Source organism: Nipponia nippon, unplaced genomic scaffold, assembly GCF_047370975.1.
Source record: "Nipponia nippon isolate SJK-2023a ecotype South Korea unplaced genomic scaffold, ASM4737097v1 scaffold_5, whole genome shotgun sequence".
In the NCBI taxonomy this organism is placed as follows: Eukaryota; Metazoa; Chordata; class Aves; order Pelecaniformes; family Threskiornithidae; genus Nipponia; species Nipponia nippon.
Genome location: NW_028262369.1, coordinates 53,521,498 through 53,544,832, shown reverse-complemented (window position 1 = coordinate 53,544,832; position 23,335 = coordinate 53,521,498). Strand labels below are relative to the sequence as shown.

General features: G+C 42.0%; 1 protein-coding gene across 2 annotated transcripts in view; it reads right to left on the bottom strand.

Annotated features, from left to right (window-relative positions):
* CUNH1orf21 (chromosome unknown C1orf21 homolog) overlaps positions 1–23,335 on the bottom strand; it is a 129,621-nt gene that overhangs the window by 12,212 nt on the left and 94,074 nt on the right. For both annotated transcript variants that reach the window (XM_087732109.1, XM_087732110.1), the window contains exon 4: positions 3,541–3,617. In XM_087732109.1, coding sequence (XP_087588235.1) covers positions 3,541–3,617 — 77 coding nt within the window. The remainder of the gene's footprint in view (positions 1–3,540; positions 3,618–23,335) is intronic.

Genomic DNA, 23,335 nt, shown 5'->3' with positions numbered 1-23,335 from the left:
AGTGGCATTAAAACCTAAAACGGGCAATTCAGGAGAGGGAACAATTCACCTTTCAGTGGCTGTGGGATTTTTTTGTCCCCAGCTGTCTGCCTGTCCCTCAGGTTCCCACCTCTACCTGAGATGGGGAAAAAATGCTCCTTTGGGGCAGCTGACCCTGTCAACTGCATATTCAGGTGTCTTGGAAAGGGGCTTTAAGGCAGTACAGCCCATTCTGGGTAGGTAAGCACTAGAAACATATTCTTCCCTTTGCAACATCATAGATCCAGTTTCTAATAAAATGAGATGACACTGTGGTGACTCACCCAACCATAATTTATAAGGAAACTAAAGGAAGGGGGGGGGGGGGGGGGAAAGGAGTATTGAGTTGCTATATACATGAAAAGTCCCACAGGAGGTCCTAAAGCCCTTGCAGACCATGATCTTCAGAAAAGTTTGGCTGGACAGTAAAACTGCCGCACAATTTAGAGATGCAACACACATACACATACACAAATGCCGTCTGACATACAGTGAATTTTGAGGAGCTGTGTAAAATTATAAAATCCTTGGCAGGGCAGGGAACTGACAGAGTTAATGAACAACTGGAAGAGTCAGAAAACCACCGAATCTAAGCAGAGTTCTTGGGTATCCCTCCAGAAGTAAAAGCTCTCCCCAAACAGGAACGTGGATTTAATTTTCCTTGTAAGAAGTGCATCAGAAGGCATGAGAATGCATTTTTAGATGTTTGATGGCAGGCCAATGAAACACATTTTGCCAAAAGATGGTATCTTTATCCCCAGTACCAGTACAGACTGGGTGATGAATGGATTAAGAACAGCCCTGAGTAGAAGGACTTGGGGATACTGGTGGATGAAGAATTGCACATGAGCTGGTGACATGCGCTTGCAGCCCAGAAAGCCAATCGTGTCCTGGATGTATCGCCAGCAGCATGGCCAGCAGGTTGAGAGAGATGATGCTCCCCCTCTACTCTGCTCTTTTGAGACCCTCCCTGGAACACTGCATCCAGCTCTGGGGCCCCCAGTAAAAGAAAGACATGGACCTGCTGGAGCGGGTCCAGAGGAGGGCCACAAAAATGATCCAAGGGCTGGAATACCTCTGCTATGAATAAAGGCTGAGAGAGTTGGGGTTGTTCAGCCTGGAGAAGAGAAGGCTCCAGGGAGACCTTATTGCGGCCTTTCAGTATATAAAGTGGGCTTCTAAGAAAGATGGGGACAGACTTTTTACCAAGGCCTGTAGTGACAGGACAAGGAGCAACAATTTCAAACTAAGAAGGTAGATTTACATTGGACATAAGGAAGAAATTCTTTATGATGAGGGTGGTGAAACACTGGAATAGGTTGCCCAGAGAAGTTGTGGATGCCCATCCCTGGAAGTGTTCAAGCTCAGGATGGACGGGGCTTTGAGAAACTTGATCTAGTGGAAGATGTTCCTGCCCACAGCAGGAAGGGTGGAACTAGATGATCTTTAAAGGTCCCTTCCAACCCAAACCATTCTCATTCCATGATCTAGCAAGGTAAAAATGGTATGAAATACTACTACTTTCATTTTATGCTTCAGGCTGTGTTACTCCATGAGTTATGACCATGTGTCAACGTACTTAATGGGGCATACGTGATCACTTTTCTGGTTAAAGATGTCAGCAGAGTCAGTTTTGAGGATGAACAAACAGAGGAAGCACCCAAGAGCTCGGGGCAGGGTGTGGGGATGAAGCCCCATGAAGGCATGGAAGGTACCAGCACTCAGTGTGAAGAGGAAGGACCAACCCCTCGACCTCTGTCAAAGACCCCCATAAATCTACTGCCGGCTCCCTGTGTACGCTGGTTCTAGAGTCCAGGGCTCTAGATGTAAAATCTAAATCCTCCTACAAATGGGAAGAGCCCTCACAACCTTACTTTTACAGCTGACATTTTAAAACTCCCTCCATTGTACATAAAATCGTAATTTGGTACATAGTCCATGTTTTGTTTTGTAATGACACCTGTTCTACAAGAACGGTGTATCTAATGATTTATCTATTCATTTCTGCTCTTTTAGCTAAGTAACACCTTTTCACCCCCTGCCACCCCCCACTGCAGTCAGAATTGTCATGGTTTTCAGATGATAAACCTTAAAAAAAACTGCACATGATAAGAGATATTTGCTGACTTGGTGATTAGCAACTCAAACACATGTAGCCACTTTATAAACAGCAATCCAATGGTACGTTGGGTAAACAGCAGAGGCTAGGGCAAACAGTGGAGGTTTTACCCAACAACCTACTGTTACATTCCATAACTCTCCGAGACGTTTCCTTATTTTTGCAGGACTGCGATAGAAACATTCATCTCCACCAACACACCATCTTTAGGCTTTTTTGGTGAATAAAGGTCAGATTTCTACAGGGACTTCTAAAATCAGAGTTTGATGAAAGAATGGACCCCCGACCCCACGCAGTCCCTCTGCCTTGGACGCACCGGAAGAGATGATCCATCAAAAGACACATCTCTTTTTTAGCCCACGCTGATTAGCCTCCTGTTAGAGCATCTTAAATACACCTCTGACCTCGCTTGGAAGGACCAAGCCACAACAATGAAGTACAGCTTTGCTGAAGGATGATTTTACCTCTACCTCCCTACCGTGAACTTTTTTGCAATTACATCTCAAGCACTTGATTTTTCCTTTTGAAAGGAGGACGAATTATACTGTCAGTTGATTAGGAAATTACTGAAGTTTCCCGACTTGAAACCGTGTACAACGCACTTGGTATGCAGCAAGTTTAAGTTAATAAGTGCCCCGAAGGCACGGCATAAAGAACAGCATTTCCGCTATTGTTCAAAATCCAACAGAAGCTTTATCACTTCTTCATTACGAACCTGATATACGGCTCCATGTAATCTGTTATTTTCAATCCAATTAGTGATTAAAATGTAACAGTGATTTAGATAAGAAACGAGTCACTAATATCAATAACCAGCTCTGTCACAGGAGTTAAATATTTCATGGTATACGTAATGCTGACTGATCTCAGCCAGGGTACAGCACAGAACTGCAAGTGAAGGGTGAAGAAACTCTCAGCTACAAAACAACCCTCAGTTTAAGAAAGAACTTTACCGTTTTAAATGGAAGAAGTTTACCATTCCTAATCCCAGGCAATATAGCTGCTAATCTAAGCCAAGAGCTAGCAAATACTTCCCTGGGAACATAACCAATAATATTTAGGAACACTAGGGCATATATAAGTTTGTTTATGTGTAAGTTGTACGGAAAGCTGAGAAATAACACAGTATGGTACTCCTATAAGGCACAGCAAGATGCATCTCACACATTTTTAAGTCCTCCATCTTAGCCATGCAAAGGAGAGGATGCTGCAGGGATGCCAGCACAAGTGCTGCCTGGCTGTGTCATTGGTATTGGGACACAGGTGACCTTACCTATTTTATTTAAATTGAGCATGGCTGCTGGAACCACCAACTGGTTTTCGCTAGGCAATAATTGGGGATCTCACAGATACTGCTTAATCCTGTGTTTATTTGTATTACAATTAAAAAAAAATTAACTTACTTTGCTCTGGGTTGATGTCCTAATCCTGGGATCTCTTTATTAGATTTAAGTCTTGCATTTGAACTGGCACTTTTTTCCTGAAACACACAAAAAACACACAACAGAGATACCATCAGTATCTATCAAGCACACAAAGAGCGACAGGCATTTGTCATCACAGTGTCACACTGTGCTGGGTTCAGGCTCTTCTACCTGTACAACAGAATGAGAAAAGCTCATCAAAAAGGCAATTAAAGGCAACACAACTGATGCAATGACCCCAAGAGGGTAATTTTTAAATATCACAGGCTCGGTGGCCTGGGGGATTGTCTCTGGGCCACTGGGCAAAATCCATCCGTGACGTGTAGGATCAAACACCACGCTGGCTAATAACTCTCCAGCGGTCCATGGAAAACAAGGTGTGCAGCTGCAGCTTGGCTCCTCATAGAGTTGTATTGATAATAACAGCAAGTGGCACCTTTAACGGAGCAAGGCAAAGCACTGAAAAGGCAGAGCCCCAGAGTCACCCCAGACCTGTAGGTTTGCTCAGAACAGAGGTGAGAAACATTAGCATCACGTGGAAAAACATATGTGGGAGAAACCATACATTAAACGTGCCAGTGAGAAGAGCAGCAATGGCAGACTTGACCTGCCCAGCCTGAAAACTGGACACAAGGGGCCCAAGGAAGCAACCAGAATATGTTTATAGACAAGAACACAACCATGTCCTCCGCAGAGGACTAGAGCCATTAAAAACATCTTGAAAAAGGCATGGGGAGGGAAAAGAGTTTAGCTGAGAGCCAGCACTTCAAGGTAACATCTTGTCCTCATGCCAAAAGCTTCTGTAAACCAAAGCTTAGTGCACACACGTATCTATTGTCTGCAAAAATCTGGAGAAGGATACAGCCCCTTCCAGATCTTCCCAGCACTGTGTGTTAGGGAAAGCTGCTGGTGCAGATGGGAGAGAGCTGAGTCAAATCTTACAGCTCACCCGCTCCACAAATCCATCTGAATTTCTCAGGCACATCATGTCCATGACAATTTAAGAAATGTAAACCCAAGAATTAGTGCTTTTGTGGGTAATTTTGGTGGTTTTGTTTTGTCTTATTTAGTCTTTGAATGTCTGAATCACACAACATGATTTTTAAGAGGGCTACTACTAAATCACTGAATTTAAAAAAAAAAAAAAAAGAGGCTGTCTAGCAGTTAATATTTTAATGAATAATTCTACAAGGGTTGTAAACATCAACTGCCTCAGCATATTTAACACTGTTTAATGCATATCTTCTAATCCTCCTAAACAGAAAATGGTGTCTTGCATGAAAATAACAGTGAGAGAGAAACAAGCCTTTCTTCCAAGCCTTAACAAACATCTCTGTGTTTGTTACATCCCGCCAGCCACTGCCTGCCCATGATCCCATGATGTCAAGTCAAAGTAGCAGAAGACGAAACCATTTGCTTTCAAAGCATCTTCTAATTTTAACAGTGTTAACTTGGGATGACTATGTACAAGCATGTTGTGTGTGGTGAACATGCATGTACATAGTCATACAACTCATATGAGCTGATGTACAACTCATACAACTGTCAAGCAAACTCATAAAACTGCCAAGCAAAATAGAGACACATAGGTCTCACGGAGAAGACACCAAAACCAGAAATCAGCTAAATGCCAAACTCATGCACAAGGTGAGCCTTTACCCTCAAATCTGCTCCACCAGTTCATTTGCCACAATGCAGAGGCAGAAACCAGGAATGGTCCACACTGCACATCTGGAATGGCACATCTGGATGGTCCAGCAGTAGGCATGTTCTGCAGTCCTAACACCTCCTGCCCACCTACTGCAACATAAGGTGAATTTTGGGCTATCTTCTGTCTCTGCATATCGTCACCCTGGAGGCACAGGCCTTTCCCCACCAAAAATCTGCTGCTCTGATTTATAGCTCCTGCTTCGGGACCTGTGATAAATCATGGTGGTGCAAACCCAGCTTTCCACTCCTCTGCTTGTGGTTTGGCGCCAGTGCAGCTCTATCAGTAACTGGAATCAGCACAAATCCCAGCCTAAAGAAAATTCTGTCACTTACGAACAAATAGAAAGACACAAGGAAAATATATGTTGCCTTCTCTTTGTGGGTCCCAGAGCAATATTCAGCATATTAAGTGACTCACATAGGAAGATGGAAATAAAATTCCAGTGTACCTGAATTCAAGATCCCAATATTTACTCTTTGCCTCCTGTTGCGTCTGATAATTAACACACCTCAATTACCTATTACTTACAATTCTTCTATTTAATCAGAGTATGCCACCTTTCCATCTGTTCCTCAGCAGGAATGAATGAAAAAAAGAGGAGTTAAGAGAAAAATAAACCACCAAGCCTCGAATTGACTCGTTGCTTTGTTTATAGCTATTGTTTACGGCCCTGATATTTCATTACACTGACCAAAATATTGGCTTTGATAGAAACAGATATTAAAAAAAAATTCTTCCAAATACAAACAAATAGAATATTTTTTCCCATCACTTTGAGGACAAACTGATTCATCAGAAATTAATAGTTTGGATTTTAATATCAAGATTACAAAGAAAGCCAAAATGCTTTAACATACTCAGATTGCTCTTCCGGGCAGACTTGACTTTGGTTGAAGGGACATTTCTGTCAGTCTAACCTCATTTTCTCCCTTATTTAACATCAAATAAGTTACCGTGCATCAGCAGAACGGCAACTCATTTTAGAGTCCTAATCTGTTGCAAATAGAAATTAAGACGCAAAAGTTTGTTTTTAATCTAGCTCTGCTTATAAGGATTATTTAAAGGAGATGCACTAAATGATGTCTCACACCACAAGCTTAAAAGTAAACCCTCCAGGATGCTGTACTCGGATAGTGGCATTAGCTGGCCTATAGTAAAAAGGCGAATAGTGGACATTTTACTCCCCATTATTTTGCAATTAATCATTATCAAGGTAAAGCTGTCATCCAATCAAGGTGATTTCATTTGATAGATTTGTTAATTATTGTTAATTCCTCCATAAAGGATGCACCGTATCAGAATTTCAGGGCATTAACAGATGGCGGTGACTCTGCTGCCAGATGCTATTAACACAGCAACAGCCACTACTGCCATTATAATTAAATATCTGTCAACATCTCCCTTGACGCTTCCCCTCTTACAAACCCATTTCTAGAGACATGTGAACTTCATTTGAAGTATTTTGCTTTTCTTCATAAGACTGCCACAGATGGACTCAGGTAAGCTGCTAATAGCCCTTCTCAACTCTCTTTAACACTCACGGCTTACTAGAGAAGGGCTGATTTTTACCTTAAGTGCTAACATATTTTATGAAGAGACTATACATTATTTTATGCATTTTTTTAATCGATTAAATTGGCCAGGAAGAAATCAATTAAAGATGATAGCAGCAATGCTACTACTATCTAATGGCTAATTTTCATTAACTTACAGTCACATTTTGGTTTTTAGTTGTTTTTCCTCCAAAGTTACAATAATTAAACTAATATACAACCAAATGGGGAAAATCCCCAATAAAACAGTAAAACTTAGTGTAAGTAAAATGGTGTTCTTAGTTTCAAGGCTGTTTTTTGTTTGATTTGGAAAAGGCTGAAGTAGCTAACTTGCAACTGTATGTTGGAGCTATCAATGTTTGAAGGTGGCATGTTCCCCTAAATTAGTATAATTTTTAAGATTAATTTGTTTCTGTAGATTTCCTAGTAAAATATATTGAAGTTGATAGAAACTTAAACGGAATCTCCAGATAGTGATCACATTTTACTCAATACTGGTAGTTTACAGCTATTCAAATATTTATAAAATAATATTCCTGATTTATATCAAGATGACGCTTTTCTTCAAAGGAGCCCACAATGCCTTTCAAACTGCTTTCTGGAGCCATGTAATTCATCATTAAAATCATTTAGGGGAAAAATGAAGTATTTATCTTCTTTTTATACCATAAACTACTCTTTAAAATAATCGTATTTGAAAAGAAGGAAACCAAATGCATTAGTTAGAAATGGCATGAAAGATGAGATGTAAAATTTCAGTATGCCAGCCCAGCACTTTTTACCTCCCTCAGTTATGAATGAGGGCCAGTCTCAGGTCTGGTCCCAATATTTCACATGGACTGTCTTGATGCATCAGGGTGAACAAGGGAGAAGTACTGAACTATGAGATTTTACTCTAGATTCCTTGCCTTATACATATATGGGTGTTTATTTTTTGTACTATCATCTGGCAGGAAGAGAGCCTCTTTCTTCTTTCTCTAGCTACCTGGAAGGAAAACCACCTGAAAATGTTATTTAGGGTAACTTTATAACGAAGGGGCAAATCAGGCACTGAAAAATCTCAGATGCTCGTCAAAGATGATTATTCTTGGATGCAATTTCATCACAGGAATCACATTATCCCTGTCATAATGTGTATATGCATATACATTGTGCTGTCCAGAAGGGGGTCTAGGGCACACTTGGTGATGAGGCATGACACAGTACTGATCATGCACGCCGGACAGTGCTAATACAGGGAGTCCATTCGCCTCCTCCTCTTGGGATCCTGTGCATGGCATGAGGGATGGTGAAAATCATGGACCCATCTGACAATAGAGGTGGGTGCCTGCATGGGCTGAGCTTTAGAAACCAGGCTGGAGAGGAGCTCGGTTTGCACACATCGAGCACCGGGCAGTGTGCTCCAGATGCATGCCATCTCCAAAATATACACCCGACCCTAAAGCCAGGGCTTAGTAACGAATTTAACCTTCATGGCACACATGCAAAGAGAGACAAAGAAATAGATGCTCATGGTGAGAAGACACCTAAGAAAGACATTATCATCACAGTCACCAGAAGGACCTTCTACCTTTCCAAAACAAAATAAGTCTTTCTTAAAAGCAACCTTCTACTGGCAACGGTCATGAGAAGAGCCAATATTGGAACTCTCCTGATCTCTCCAATACACCTCCCAGATGTCTGCGACTGTGGATGCAGTTATGTAGACTCCTGAACACACAACTGTGACACAAGTCAACAGGTGCTGGCACCGCTCCACTATTGATGCCTTTCTTGCCCCAGGCTCCTAGAAAACATTGTTTGCTATCCACCATGGGAGCTCAGTTTTAAGGACCACCTTGTAACTGAGGCACCTGAGGCAACGACAATGTTCAGCCTGTCCATTTGACCAAGTGCTGCCGTCCTGCCACCTGGAGCACCTCGGTCTTCAGAATGAGGACTTGAAAACATTATTTGTGGATGCGAATGAAGCTTGAGGTCATGTTTCATAATAAAATTTTAGTATCAGTTACGTTGGAAAAGACCTTTAAGATCATCAAGTCCAATCATTAATGGAGCACTGCCAAGTCCACTACTAAACCATGTCCCTGAGCACCACATCTACCCATCTTTTAAATACCTCCAGGGATGGAGATTCAACCACTTCCCTGGGCAGCCTGTTCCAATGCTTGACAACCCTTTCGGTGAAGAAATTTTTCATAAAAAATTGAATATTTTAATAAATATTATTGCTTGCTATATCAGGCCAAAATTACATAGAATCATAGAATTGTTTAGGCTGGAAAAGACCCTTAAGATCATCGGGTCCAACCGTTAACCTAGTGCTGCCCAGTCTACCACTAAACCATGTCCCTAAGAACCACATCTATACGGCTTTTAAATACCTCCAGGGATGGAGACGCAACCACTTCCCTGGGCAGCCTGTTCCAGTGCCTGACTGCCCTTCCAGTGAAGAAATTTTTACTAATATCCAATCTAACACACCCCACCCCCCCGGCACAACTTGAGGCCATTTCCTCTTGTCCTATCGCTTGTTACTTGGGAGAAGAGACCGACCCCCACCTCGCTACAGCCTCCTTTCAGGTAGTTGTAGAAAGTGATAAGGTCTCCCTTGAGCCTCCTCTTCTCCAGACTAAACAACCCCAGTTCCCACAGCTGCTCCTCACAGGACTTGTGCTCTAGACCCTTCACCAGCTTCATTGCTCTTCTTTGGAAACACTCCAGCACCTCAACGTCCTTCTTGTACCGAGGGGCCCAAAACTGAACACAGTACTCGAGGTGCGGCCTCACCAGTGCCGAGTACAAGGCAAAGATCACTTCTCTAGTCCTGCTGGCCACACTATTTCTGATGCAAGCCAGGATGCTATTGGCGTTCTTGGCCACCTGGGCACACTGCTGGCTCATATTCAGCCAGCTCTCAACCAACACCCCAGGTCCTTTTCCACTGGGCTGCTTTCCAGCCACTCTTCCCCAAGCCTGTAGTGTTGCCTGGGGTTGTTGTGACCCAAGTGCAGGACCTGCACCAAGTCTTGTTGAACCTCATACAATTGGCCTCAGCCCATCGATCCAGCCTGTCCAGGTCCCTCTGTAGAGCCTTCCTACCCTCCAGCAGACCAACACTCCCACCCAACTTGCTGTTGCCTGCAAACTTCATGAGGGTGCACTCAATCCCCTCATCCAGATCATCGATAAAGATATTAAACAGAACTGGCCCCAATACTCAGCCCTGGGGAACACCACTTGTGACTGGCTGCCAACTGGATTTAACTCCATTCACCACAACTCTTTGGGCCCGGCCATCCAGCCAGCTCTTTACCCAGCAAGAGTATACTCATCCAAGCCATGAGCAGCCAGTTTCTCCAGGAGAATGCTGGGGGAGACAGTGTCAAAGGCCTTACTCAAGTCCAGCTAGACAACATCCACAGCCTTTCCCTCATCCACTAAGCGGGTCACCTTGTCATTGAAGGAGATCAGGTTAGTCAGGCAGGACCTGCCTTTCATAAACCCATGCTGATCCCCCGGTTGTCCCATACATGCCACGTGATGGCACTCAGGATGATCTGCTCCATAACCTTCCCTGGCACCAAGGTCAGGCTGACAGGCCTGTAGTTTCCTGCATCCTGCTTCTGACCCTTCTTGTAGATGGGTGTCACATTTGCTAACCTCCAGCCCACTGGGACCTCCTCGGTTAGCCAGGACTGCTGATAGATGATGGAAAGTGGCTGGGTGAGCACCTCCACCAGCTCCCTCAGTACCCTTGGGTGGATCCCATCCAGCCCCATAGACTTGTGCATGTCTAAGTGGTGTAGCAGGTCGCTAACCACTCCTACTTGGATTATGGGGGCTTCATTCTGCTCCCCGTCCCTATCTTCCAGCTCAGGGGGCAGGGTAGCCCCAAGAACAACTGGTCTTCAACTAAGCATGAAGGATTTGCCCATGATGCCTCACTCTATAAATATCTCCATCCTTGGAAATGTCTAAAAGCTGTCTGGACTCAGTCCTGGGAAGCCAGCTCTAGGTGGCCCTGCTTGAGCAGTGGGGTTGGACCAGATGACCTCCAGAAGTCCCTTCCAACCTCAATCAGTCTGTAATTCTGTGATAAAGTATCTTTCTTAATAAATCGGACACTGGAAAAAAAAAATTGAGTAGGTTTGTTGAGTTTTATCCCCAAGTAACAGTGGGAGAGAAGACTTCAGGCCCAAATTGTGGCCGTTCAGGCATGCAAAGGGAAGGCAGAAGCAGTCACACTGCCTGGCATTTATTTTGGAAAAAAAAAAATCATATTCTGCAAACCCAGCCAATATCATGCAGGGAGTCTGCACTGACGCCGGGAGTATAACCCAGGTTTGGCAGAGGAAAATCCTGTGCTTTCATCAGAGGTCCATGGTTTTCTCAAATTCATTCCAGAGGGCAGGCCTCATCCTGAAACGAGCCACTTAATGGAGCTCCTCCTTCCAGCCTATTACTGGGAAATTTTGCTGTAGTGACTCCAGCTCCTGCAATGCAATATGGAAGAGCAGGATTTGGAAAGCACAAACACAAAAAAAAAATTAAAAATTACTCGAAATGGGAAAAAAACAGGTAAAAAAAGAGAAAGGTACAAATCCTGAGCAGCTTTCTACAGCCCACCAGAGAGGTATCCATACACCGCAATCTGAGAAATCAGATAATGCTGCTTTTAGTGTTTATTTACCAGTCATACATGCATGCATGCATGCACACACCTATGCATCTTGCTCAGTAAGACCTGGCTTAAAGTCAACAAGAGTCTTTCAACTGAGTGCAAGGTGGCTTTCAGCCAGGCCTTCGAAACCCGAAAGAGAAATGCTTGTTGTGCTTGTACAAAATAAGTACAATCTACATGGAGAGCCTTCACCAGACTTGGATAATCCACTAAAGAAGCCAACACAGAAATTCAGGGCAAGTGTAAGAATGAAATGACTCTACAGAAGAGTATGGATTACAAGGAGCTGGGTGAATCATGGAGACCAAGAAAAAAAGAAAAAAAAAAAAAAGAAAAGAAAAGAAAAGAGAGACTAGTTGAGAACATGCTGCGAACTCTGAGAGCCCCTCCAAGGGAGGAAGCAAAACAACCTCCTCACAGAGGGCAGCACTGGCTGGAGGCAGGGTGACAAACTTGCTCTGTCTGCAGGTTTGGCCCCATTTCAGTTCTTGCCCCGCTGGCTCTCTGATATTGAGTTCCCTCTCCAAGGACATCTAATCTGAGGTTACCTGCTTCCTTCTGTTTGGGTTGCCACCTAGCCTGCTTTTTTTCTTGGAATAGCTGTTTGCATATTTGGCTGAAAATAAGATGAACTGGTGCAGTAACTAATTTCTAGTTGCTTTTTTAAATGCCTTTGAGAAGCTAAAATCAGGGGGGTGATTATTAGAACGTCTAACATGCCCATTAAAATCAACTCAGACTGCAGGATCTCAAAAAATCTGAAAAATCCAACCAGAAGTGGGGGGGGGGGGGGGGATAAAAAGGAACAGGAAGGAAAAAGCTCTCTCCAGAGAGAGTTGCAGGACTTCTCCTGCAGTATCTAAATATAGTTCACCCTCAGCCAAAGTTACTGGTCTTTGAGCTTTGACAGAGAACGTCATTAAAGAGCAAGGAAAGAAAAAGAAGGGCAATTCCCACCACTAAAGGGTTTTGAAAGGCACTAATATTTACTAAATCTAATAGCTACAACTTTTGAAACATCCCCATCAGCTTTTCAACTCTTTCTCCCTCCCAGTCAATATTAGAAAGTCTGGACTAATTGGTTACGGTAACTCCAATTAATTCTGTTGAGTAACCAAATACCAGGAAGACTGAAGATGAACTGAAATGTAGACATGGGAGCAGCTGGCATGAAGACAGGTAAACAGATGAAATTACAAATAAGGAACATAAATGATACATAAGTATGACCAAGAAATCCTCTAGGGAAACGCTTACCTGCACCTTGCCGTTTTGTTCCCTTTCATAGTTATATCATCCCTCCACAGAGATTAGACATTTGAATCCTCTCCTTTCTATACACTTTGCGACACCAAGGTCCAGAAAAACATTAATTTCTATCTCAAAGTTCTTTGCTGCAGACAGATTGCTAAACTTCAAGGTGTCCCCTACAGAAATTGAGGGGTGTGATCACTAGAAAAATGTCTCCGTTCTGAAATACAAGGTTTACACTGCCCTAAATATCAGGGTTTTCTGGCTCCTTCAGCCTCCATGGTACTCTGAAAGGTCAGCCAGGATAAGAAAATGAACATCATAGACATAAATAAAGACAAAACACCTGTATCCATAGCGCTGCATGAAGTTTCATTTCAAATGGGAAATTATCTTGCTCCTTCAGCAGGCATCTTACTTACCCATATAATAAAACTTTACATTTCATAGAGAATGGGAACATGAGCAGCAAGCAGAGGAAGGGACACATCTGCAAAATTTCCAGCAGGGAGCAATTTGCAAAATGAAGTTGAGGAACATCCATCCCCTCTACGAACAACTTTGCAAGAGGCTGAAAACTGTCCCTCACAGTTATATACACCAGAAATTAAGGTGGGATGCATGAGATTGCTTGAGGGCATGCAGAATATTTGCTTACATTGAAAGATATCCAGAAATACTGCAAAGAAAATGCTATGGGCAGAAAGGAAACTTGCTCTCGAACTCTCATTAATATACCAGATCTTTAATGGCTTTGGTACATCAGAGTAGTTGAAATAAAAAATAGATGGATAAAAGTTAAAAACCACATTACTGATAACTTACAAGACTAGACTGACTCTTAAGGAAACTTCAGAGGTTTTAGGGCACTTGGCAACAAAAAGTACCACTAACCTTGCTCTTTTGCAGGTATGTTGCTCTTCTGGATTGTACAGCCACCCTGGATAACAAAACCTGGCTGAAAATTAAGGTTCTGTTTATTAAGCCTGTGTCATCAATTATTCTCTCTCTCGCTCAACAAGCTTTTACAGAAATACAGTTATTTATAGTAAATGTATATATTAGTCATGCCCTCAAGTTTTTCATGCATGTCTCCTGAAGGCAGTTTTCCACCAAGTGTAATAACATGGAAGCAACAGTATTGCGTGAAGTCTGTAAAACATTTATAGCCAGGAATAAATGGTGCAGACAGCCTGAAGAGTAATTTGGTGCATTACGCAGCCCGTCTGCAGCAGGGCATGTATCCATTAGTTTTTGCTTCAAGAAGGCACTTTGCTGGAATGGCAACCAGGTTACTGCTACCCCAATTTTTGCAGAGCTTTTTACTGGGATGGTTTTGAAGAGCTTTATGCCCTTCAAACATATATGAGAGAACATATCTAGAGAATGAGATGTGCCCTGTTTTGTGGCTTTTTAAATAGCTGGGCCTAAAATTTCAGTAGCTGTAGTAATTTCTAAAGCTGGTTTTCTAAAGGCAAAACTGAACTTTTTCAGCCTGTTTTTGGAACATGCTCTACACCCACCCTTTAGTAAAATCAGTTCCCTGAGAGATGCCTCCATGTCAGGCACGCTCAAGTGAAGCCTCCTGAGATCTTCCTTCACTGTCAAAACCAACCAAGACTGATGACTCTCCATATGTGCATATGCTGCCTCACTGCCTTAATACTAAGTTTTGGCTTACATTTTAGGCTGGGCTCATTGAAAGACGGTGACCATCAAACAGCCACTTTGAGGAGGTGTTAAAAATAACACTTGGTTCCCTCCACCTGCAAAACAACCGCATGTTGATGGTGTCTCCTCTTGCAGAGTCTGCAGTTATACTGGTCGCTGGCTTTTATCTGCAAATTGCAAGTTTGACTAGACTATTTTTATTACACATTTCTTATTACATCCAAGCAGTTCCATAAAGTACACCAAGATCCTCCTAGATGTTAGGACAATGAGAGTGTCCCATTAACCCAGACTTAATGGGGAATTCTGCAGGATACACGTTAAGGTACTTCTTCCCTCTTGTTCAAACCTGAGATTTACAAAGGATGGAACAACAAGGGAAAGCAGTGAAAGAAAAAGTCCTTCTGGGTTTGTTGTTTACAATTAAGGGAAAAGGAAAACCAGAACTAATTAGAAGATATGGTGCAAATGAAAAGACACCATTAAGCCAAATGTAAACAGAACAAAATGGTAGCAAGACGTTTTGATCAAGGTAACCCTGAGAAGTTCCCACAGGCTGACATCCTGGGCAACACCTCCGAAAATGTGGAACATCATACGCCGCACGCAGCGTGCTCATGCAGACAGACACTGCTGGCTAACTGCATCTTCCACTTGCAGAACTGTGTGGCTGATGAAGGGGAAAAACCAAATTAATGCCTGTTCCAAAACAGCAAAAATTCCCTACCGTAAGCTCTCATTCTCCCAGCACTGTCCAAGGCTCAAATTTTTAGATTTTTGGTAGATTGCAATTATGTAAATGCCACTGCTGGAACATATTTTCAATGTCTGTATTTTCTTCCTCTCAATGTCTGTTTTATTTGCATTAATTCTCAAATTTGCACAAGGCTTAAGATTTAAGACCCGAGAGAATGAAGTTATAGTTCTTGCTACATGGCAAATTTCAGCAAGCAAGGATAAAATATACATTTTAAAGGACATAATAGTTGGAATATTATTAAATATGACATATGTACTATGACACACATGAGAAGTATTACGGCTGCAGGAGGAGCCTTAAATCTGATTTATGTATTTTGTACCATCTTTTCATTGTTTTGGTTAGCCGTTACTTTTGAATAGTAGAAAAAATTATGATTATTTCACAAAGAATATAGTAGCCTGCTCACTTACTGAGTTTCCAGTTCTCAGATGTATAAGCATGGATTTTGTCTGGATTCTCCAAACAAATTTATTTGAGAGTAATACTGAGAATAGATATCATATACATCAGAATGAAAGACAAACATAAACAGATTATAAAATTTTTAAACCATTTAAACCAGTAATGGAGGCTGGGTTTTTAAGTGTTTATCTCCTCTAAGTTTCCTTGGAAAAAGAGCAGATAAATAAGCGTGTCTCCTCAGTGTTAGCAAAAAGAGGCACCAATAAGTAAATATATTCCATCAAGGATGTATAAAAATAGCTTTGATACTCAAGATGCTCAGATTAGAGGAAGATATTCAAGCCGATATTGGGTGAAAAACTAGCTTAAAATCCAATTACAGGCCTGGAAATACTCATGTCCAACATTCAAGATGTCCAATATTTAAGAGTCCCGCAATGACTGTATGCCTGTTTTGGCCTTTACTATCCGCTCTGATTTTAATGTATCCATCATCTCACCTTCTGCATCAGCTCTTCCCAAAACCACCCCTCACAGGTGGGAGAGGACACGGAAAAGACTCAAAATGAGCTCTGCCCTCCTTTTCCAGAAAGCAGCAAATCTTTTCTCCAGGAAAGTGTCAGTGCCAGCCGAGCATGGCTGCTGTGCATCAGACCCAGCAGTGGCATGGCCATGAGACAGGCCAGCGTTGGGATATGGCGTCTGCTCCCTTGGGAGGAACTGGCCGTGCTAAAGGAGGTCTCGTATGCCATGCAAGATCAGGCTGGCCAGGGATGGATCCTTCACTCATCTACAAAATTTCAATGGCTCCTTGACCAGAATGTGAAATAGCATTGTGAAACTCTACAAGATTAGTCTCCTGAAAGCTTCACATGCTATCAACCACCATGAAAGGAAGATATTTCAAAATATCACCTAATTGCATCACCTGAGGGCATGTATCCAAACCACTTCAACATATTTCTGCCTAACCTGTTCTCCAAACTCCTATCCTGCAGGTTTTCTCAACAGCCTGTCTTTCATTTTGCCACTTCCCTAAAAGTTCAAACATTTAACCTACTACCCAGCTTAAATCCTTGCCTGATGTCTTCTTGCATTTCTCTGTGGTCACGGAGAAAAAACGATTGTCATGCCTTTTAAAGCAACCTTTTATATATCGGGTGACTTGCCTTTCCTTCTGTATTTTTAGGCTAAACAAATCAATTCCTTCCATCTTCCATTACAGCTTATGTTTGCTAGAACTCCTATTCTTGTCACTCCCCTCTGGGCTCTTTCCCATCTGCCTACATCTTTCCTACAGAGCACATTTCCAATTTCGGTCACAGTATTTAAAGCCTCAATGAAGTCAGAATGTATCACATGTATTGCCACATTTAAGAGCAAGAGAAGCTCCTGTTTTTAATGCAGTATCTCAAACCAGTGAGGTTAACCTACCCTATTCAGGGATGGCATTTCTCTGCCTGCAGCAGCCCTATCTGAGGCTCATAAGCAAATGGACGGAAGCTGCACGTGGATCTACCAACTGTTTTTACTGTTGAGGTTTCCCTAAGAAATGAGAGCACATTTATTTTGAAAAGTAGGTCAGATCACGTATTTGGGGATGAAACAGCCCAACTCCTTCAAAAACAGAGGCAGCTCCGGTTCAGATCTCTCCGACTTCTGCAAGCCCTCTCTGAATGTACTCATTTTGTTACTGTAAATCATGGTTTGCCGCTGAAATATCATTAAGTTTTATTACCACATATACAGGGGCCATCTGTACGCTGTGCATTCATACTTCAAAAAAACGAGGTAAATAAATGCTGAAGGAGAAATAAGCTGAGCTCAACTTCTCTAATGGGTACATAAAATTTGTGGTACAGTACTCAAGATCTCTCTCAAGCCAAAAGCCTGGTGGAGATGATCTGTCTCCTTGCTTCAACACTTGGATTATTTAACAAAACAATTATTCGGTGCTAACAGAATTATCAGAAAGTAAAATAACCGCATGTCCCATGACTCACAGTCCAACAGGTCTTCCTAAAACTAACAAAAATCACATGCAACAAGCAAAACAGGCGTTCTTAAATAATTTCAATTTTGCTATTTCTAGTCAAAACTAGCTTTCAAATCTACAAGTTGATTTCCAGCCATTTGCAGATGCCAAGTTTCAACATACCATTTTCTTTTCAAGTCAGGTGAGTGCAAAGATAAGTACCTCTAAAATTTAATAGGGTTGTCCCATCTCAGGGATGTTCAGAAAATGATGGACCAGCATGTTACTACCAAGAGGTGCAGCACTGCCAAACACGAAAGCTTTCTGCCCGAGTCAGCAGTATACGCCAATGCATGTTCATAGGCATGGTACTTACAATGAGGAGAAAACTAGAGTTTAGTATGGAAATACTGCCTCATTTTTCACTGCTGTGTTGTAGTATTAGCATTCAATTACTTCCCTACAGTTAATTAACTCCTTGTTGAATCTTAATGTGATAATGAGAACTTTAATTCAAACCATATACCACATCAGTGATCCTAACAGCAAAACCAGATTTTATTAAAGTCACCAAAGCCCCATAATCCCTCTGCCTTTTTATAACACTCTGAGCCATATAAAAGCACAGCAGCTGCAACAGGCCAAGAATCTTCCCTGACTGCTACTAAGAACATTAACAAATAAAATCTATTTTGAAATCAAAATCAGTAAGCTGTGATTTAATATTTCTCACTTGTTCATCTCCCTGGCAAAACAAAGAGCAGCAGAGACATGGTGATCAGGGCTCTCTGCAGATCCTATACCTATGTTCAACCGAAGACCATGTTAGGTCATTTGTTCTGTCAAAACTTTCAACTTTCAAACAACATAGCAGAGACCCATGATATGTATTCCTTCCTTGGCCTTTGTCTGGCCCACATTTTGTAAACTGTTAAAAACAGACTAGAGACCTAGCAAGACCTAGAACATCAAGACCTAGCAAGGAGCACACCTGAACTTCAAGCAGGCTTATCAACTCTATCAGTAACACCAACAAATAGATTATATAACTTTTACAAAGACAACTGGAAACACCATGCTTGGCGCTTCGCAGCCAAATCTGACAGCACTTACCCAAAACTTCTCAACCTGAAGGACTGCGAAAGCGGTTTTGAAACAGTCATGAACTGGGTGTCAGGATCACTTTTCCCCCTACCAGTAAAATGCAGAACTGCTCTCATTTCCTGACTCTTCATGAAAAGCAGAGCCTCCCACATCACTGAGGCTATGGGATGTGATGGAGCACATCACTAAAGAATCATGTGCTTAAGTTCATTGTTAACAGTTTTCATGATGGAAACTTCAACCTAGGCACACTTTCCTCCTGGATCTGCAAAGCACTTAAGGGCCCATTTCATCTCACAGAGGTGCCTAAATCCGCCTTAAGGGCCCATTTCATCTCATGAAGGTGCCTAAATCCCCCTTAGGTCAACAGTGCATACGCCCATAACGCTGCTCTTCTGAATCATGGTCTGCACGACTCTTCCAGCAAAAGACCACATGTGCCAAAGACTAATTTTGCAGCTATTAAACATCACAATGACAATGAATGACTTCATGCTGGAAGGACTCTTTGCGATACTGCTATATATGTTTAAAACAGCTGGGTAAGACATGCAGGGAAGGAAAGCTGAAGGGGAAGACAGGCAAACTACCTGCCACAGGAACAGCATGGAGGCCAGCTCAAGAAGCCTGGGCCACATATAGGCAGAACTGATAAAATAACCTTCACCAGAGAAAGGAAGGGCAAACAGCAGATGGGGGACCACAGGAAGGGGGCACATTTTATGATGTTTAAACCCCACTTAAACCAACAGCAATCAACAGAGTGTAATAAGCAGAAGGAAATACGCTCCTTTCAGCTAAGACTCTTCTACTCATTTCTTCCAAATGAAACATGGGCAGTCACACATAGCCCTAAACTTGCAGCTATAAATAAGCAGGTAGTAACACTGCACCATCCTATTAATGTTCTAGGACCGTTAAAACCTTTCTGTTACTATGTATAGGGCTTGCTCCTTTGCTTTGGCGAACACAACGGCCTTGCCGTGCACTGCCTACAGGTGTACTTGCCTCAAACCTGTGAGCTCCTGTGCCCACCGTCTCTCTTCTCCAGCCCATCTATGGACTTTCCGGCTCCTCAGACAGCGCCAAGAAAGCTATCTGTGATTACACCAGCCTCAGACTGAGATGGTGCACACCTCTTTCCCCTGTCTGCTCACTTCTGAAAGGGCGCGTTAAGCAACTTGCTAACCGGCTAGCGGGTGCAGAGAATGCTCAGGATGTTGTCAAGGCTTATCTGGGAAGACAAACACTAGATAATTAGGTGGTCTCCTCCTAATCCTCAAATTCAGGGTTTAGTTTAAGCCCCAAATTCCTGGAGCTTAAAATCACTTTCAATTAATATTAGCTGTGCTGTTGCGAGCTTGCTGGGAAGGCAGTTTTTGGCCTCCCAAATCCCCTAAGGGACCCAGGGCTGCTGCACAGCCGCCTCCATGGACATTCAGCACATGGTCTCCCAGACCGATCAGAAACATTAATAACGCAATATATGTTCAGAGAATATTTTTCAATACTGAAAGGTATTTATTTACCTCTTGGTAGGTCCCTCTCCTATTGAGAGTACAGTTTCACTGTCAATTTATGGCCATTTGACTGTGATCTGCCACTAAAAGGGTCCCAGCCATGCACTTTTGTTATGCTCCTTCTGCCAGGACTAGGACTTGTCTGGCCCTGTAACGAGTCCTGTTAACTCACTAGTCTATCTGAAAAGAAAACTGTAAGTCTTTTTCCCATGGTTCATTCACACCAACTGACTCAAATGGCTGTGCAGCCTGCCGTGTACCAAAGCCAAAGCACCAGATAGATGGCACAGCTCGGGGAAACTTTCCCCCTCTCTTGGTTTCCACTGCAAAGCTCGCCTCTTTGGAAAGCAGCACACCATGATCTGTTCTCTGTTCCCACTCTTACCTTGTCAGCCTTTATTTACTTATGTATGAATGCTACTGTGAGCAGCAACAAAGATGTCTCTATCGCAGTCGATTCATGTCTTTACATTCACACAATAGCCTTTGCCTTCCCTTTTCTCCTGCCCATGAGATACCTTTGCAAAGACTTTAAACTATGCAACTTGTGTCTTTGCATGATTATAAATAGTGCCCATTGACACAGCTGCAAAGAAGGTTCCAGAGGAGAAACCATAGATGCATCGGGAGTAAGTCCTACATCCCAAGCGTTCAATGAACTGGACTTCCCAAATGAATTATGAAAGCAAATTTCACAGTGCAATTATCTTGCTGAAAGACAAAAGGATCTTTCAGACGTTTTGTTTAAAATTATTTAACATCTAAAGTATTGATTAAAACATTTTAGAATTACTATTTATCACAAAACCACAAAATAATACAGTGAATAATTTCAAGACATGAAAAATAATATAATAACAAGTAACATGATTTAATTCTACATGCTGTACTCTGCCTCTTGTTATATTTGGTCTAAGCTATCAGCCTACTGTAAAAGCCAGCCAAGAATTCTTCAAGCCCTGCCAGAGCTAGAAATACTGGCCAGAAATATTTGTCATATCACAGCTCAGTTTGCAAAAAGTAAGATACGGGACTTCCACAGCCAGGAAAATACAAGGTGCAAAGGACAATAAAAAATGGACTTATTTAATATTGTTGGAATGCATCAGATCAAATGAATCCAAGTGCTTTTAATCCCGTAGGACTGCAGCATGACAAATACACTTCATTTAGATACTCAGTCCCCATGAGTCAATCAGTCTGGAAGATTCAGCCACACAACTGCTGGATGTTATTCAATTAGCATGAGGCAATGATTTCCAGTCCTCAGCAACCGGCAGCCTTCTCCTTTAGAGAGCCAGACAGTTTTACCTTGGATTAAATTTATCGATTTTTCCACTGTGTATAAATAACAGCATCGTCAGGCAATTTCTTATGAGTTCACTGACCACAGTATTAATGGATTTTGCTAATTTTTTTCAAAGCACTCATAAAGTACAAAACAATGGTGTCTTATAATTAGGTGTAACCACAGAAACAGCTTCTGCAATACATCTATCTCCAAAAAAAATGTGTTGACACAAAACATGTCCTTAAGAAGTTTGGGCTTTGTATTTACTTACTGTAGTGTACAATATCTTCAGCCACAACCAGTCCTCTTCATTTCAGTGAGCCTAGCTGTTGCAGTAAGCGTTGCTCCCAGGAGAAGAGTACCAGGAGGAATGAGTATCTCTCAAAGAAACCGCACCTCTTTGCTGTTTTATTCAGGACTCAGACCTTCACTAATTCCAGTCAAGGTAAGATCCCATGTATACTAGGAAGAAAACCTAATTCTTCATCTTGGATCAGTCACAGGTGTGCAGATGCCTGGTCTCAAAGCCAGGACAGCTGCTCTAAGATCACCTTTTTCACCCACCTTACTTTCAAGCAGCAGCAATGCTCACCCATCCAAATAGCATATTTACCTATTTACAGTGAAAACATGCCCTGGAACCTGTCTCTGATTGGAATCAGGAGGGTTCTTCAGATGAGATCAAGTATAAATATTTTTGAGGTACTAATTCTGAAAGAGACATAATGCAGGATTTTTACATTATTTTAAAGGATATGATGCGGAGATCCTTTTTTAGGCTCATTTGGACATCATATAATGATAAAGTTCACTACTTGCACTTCTGTGCTAACTGATCAGACTGACTGAATCCGAGCTTTGACTAATACCGAAGCACTGTATAACGAAGGCATTCAATGCTCTTCATGCTGCAGCAATAAAACGCTCCCAAAATTCACCCTTTTGCTTTCAATTATGCTTTACAATCTAAGCTTGTATTTTAAATCAAATATCCATTCCGTACGATGAATACTTTTAGGGAAAACCTTTACACGGGAAAATGTTGTAAAGTAACAGTACTTGAAAACTATATTAAAAAAAAACATATTTATGTAAATATCATATTTCAGTTACATTGGTTGCAGTGAACATGTGATACGCTTTTGATTTTCTTAAGACTTTTGTCACCATTTCTCCTGATATTTTTATCAAGTTAGGAAACCCAAGTCTGTTCTTCTAGACCTGCAAGAAGAAAGCACTCTAGGATAAGCACAAAGCTGGCTGGCAAGTCACACAGACAGCAGTTTACAAGGACACATTGTTAAAATGGAGGAATGTATCAAGTAGGATTTTGTTGGTATCTGTCTTGGAGACGGATTTTCATTAGGGACGGGATGATGAATAATAATGAATTGGAGACTATGACTGCTTGCCAAAATCACAGAGAGCATCCAGCCAGGAAAGACTGTACTTTGCAGAATTCAAAGTTATCCTGATAACTTGGAGAGGCGTACTGAAAAAGAGAGATTATTTAAACAGGGCTCACATGCTAGATATTACACACAGGGAGGAATAACCAACTGGATATATACAACATGGAAACACCATGCTCTTGCAAGAAAGACAAGCATCATACTGATGCACGTTAAAGGTGTAACGGGCTGCAGAATATGTGACCTTCTTCAGCTACACACACCAAGAAGGTCTCAAAGAAGAAGAACTAGAAGAAGAAGAACACAAGAACTAGAGCTCCACAAAGCATGACCATCGACAAAACACTTCATGAACTAGAGCTGCTCAACCTAAAAGATGACAGAAGTAAGACACAATAAACTTCTGTTCTCCATACCTACGATGACCCCAACAACCC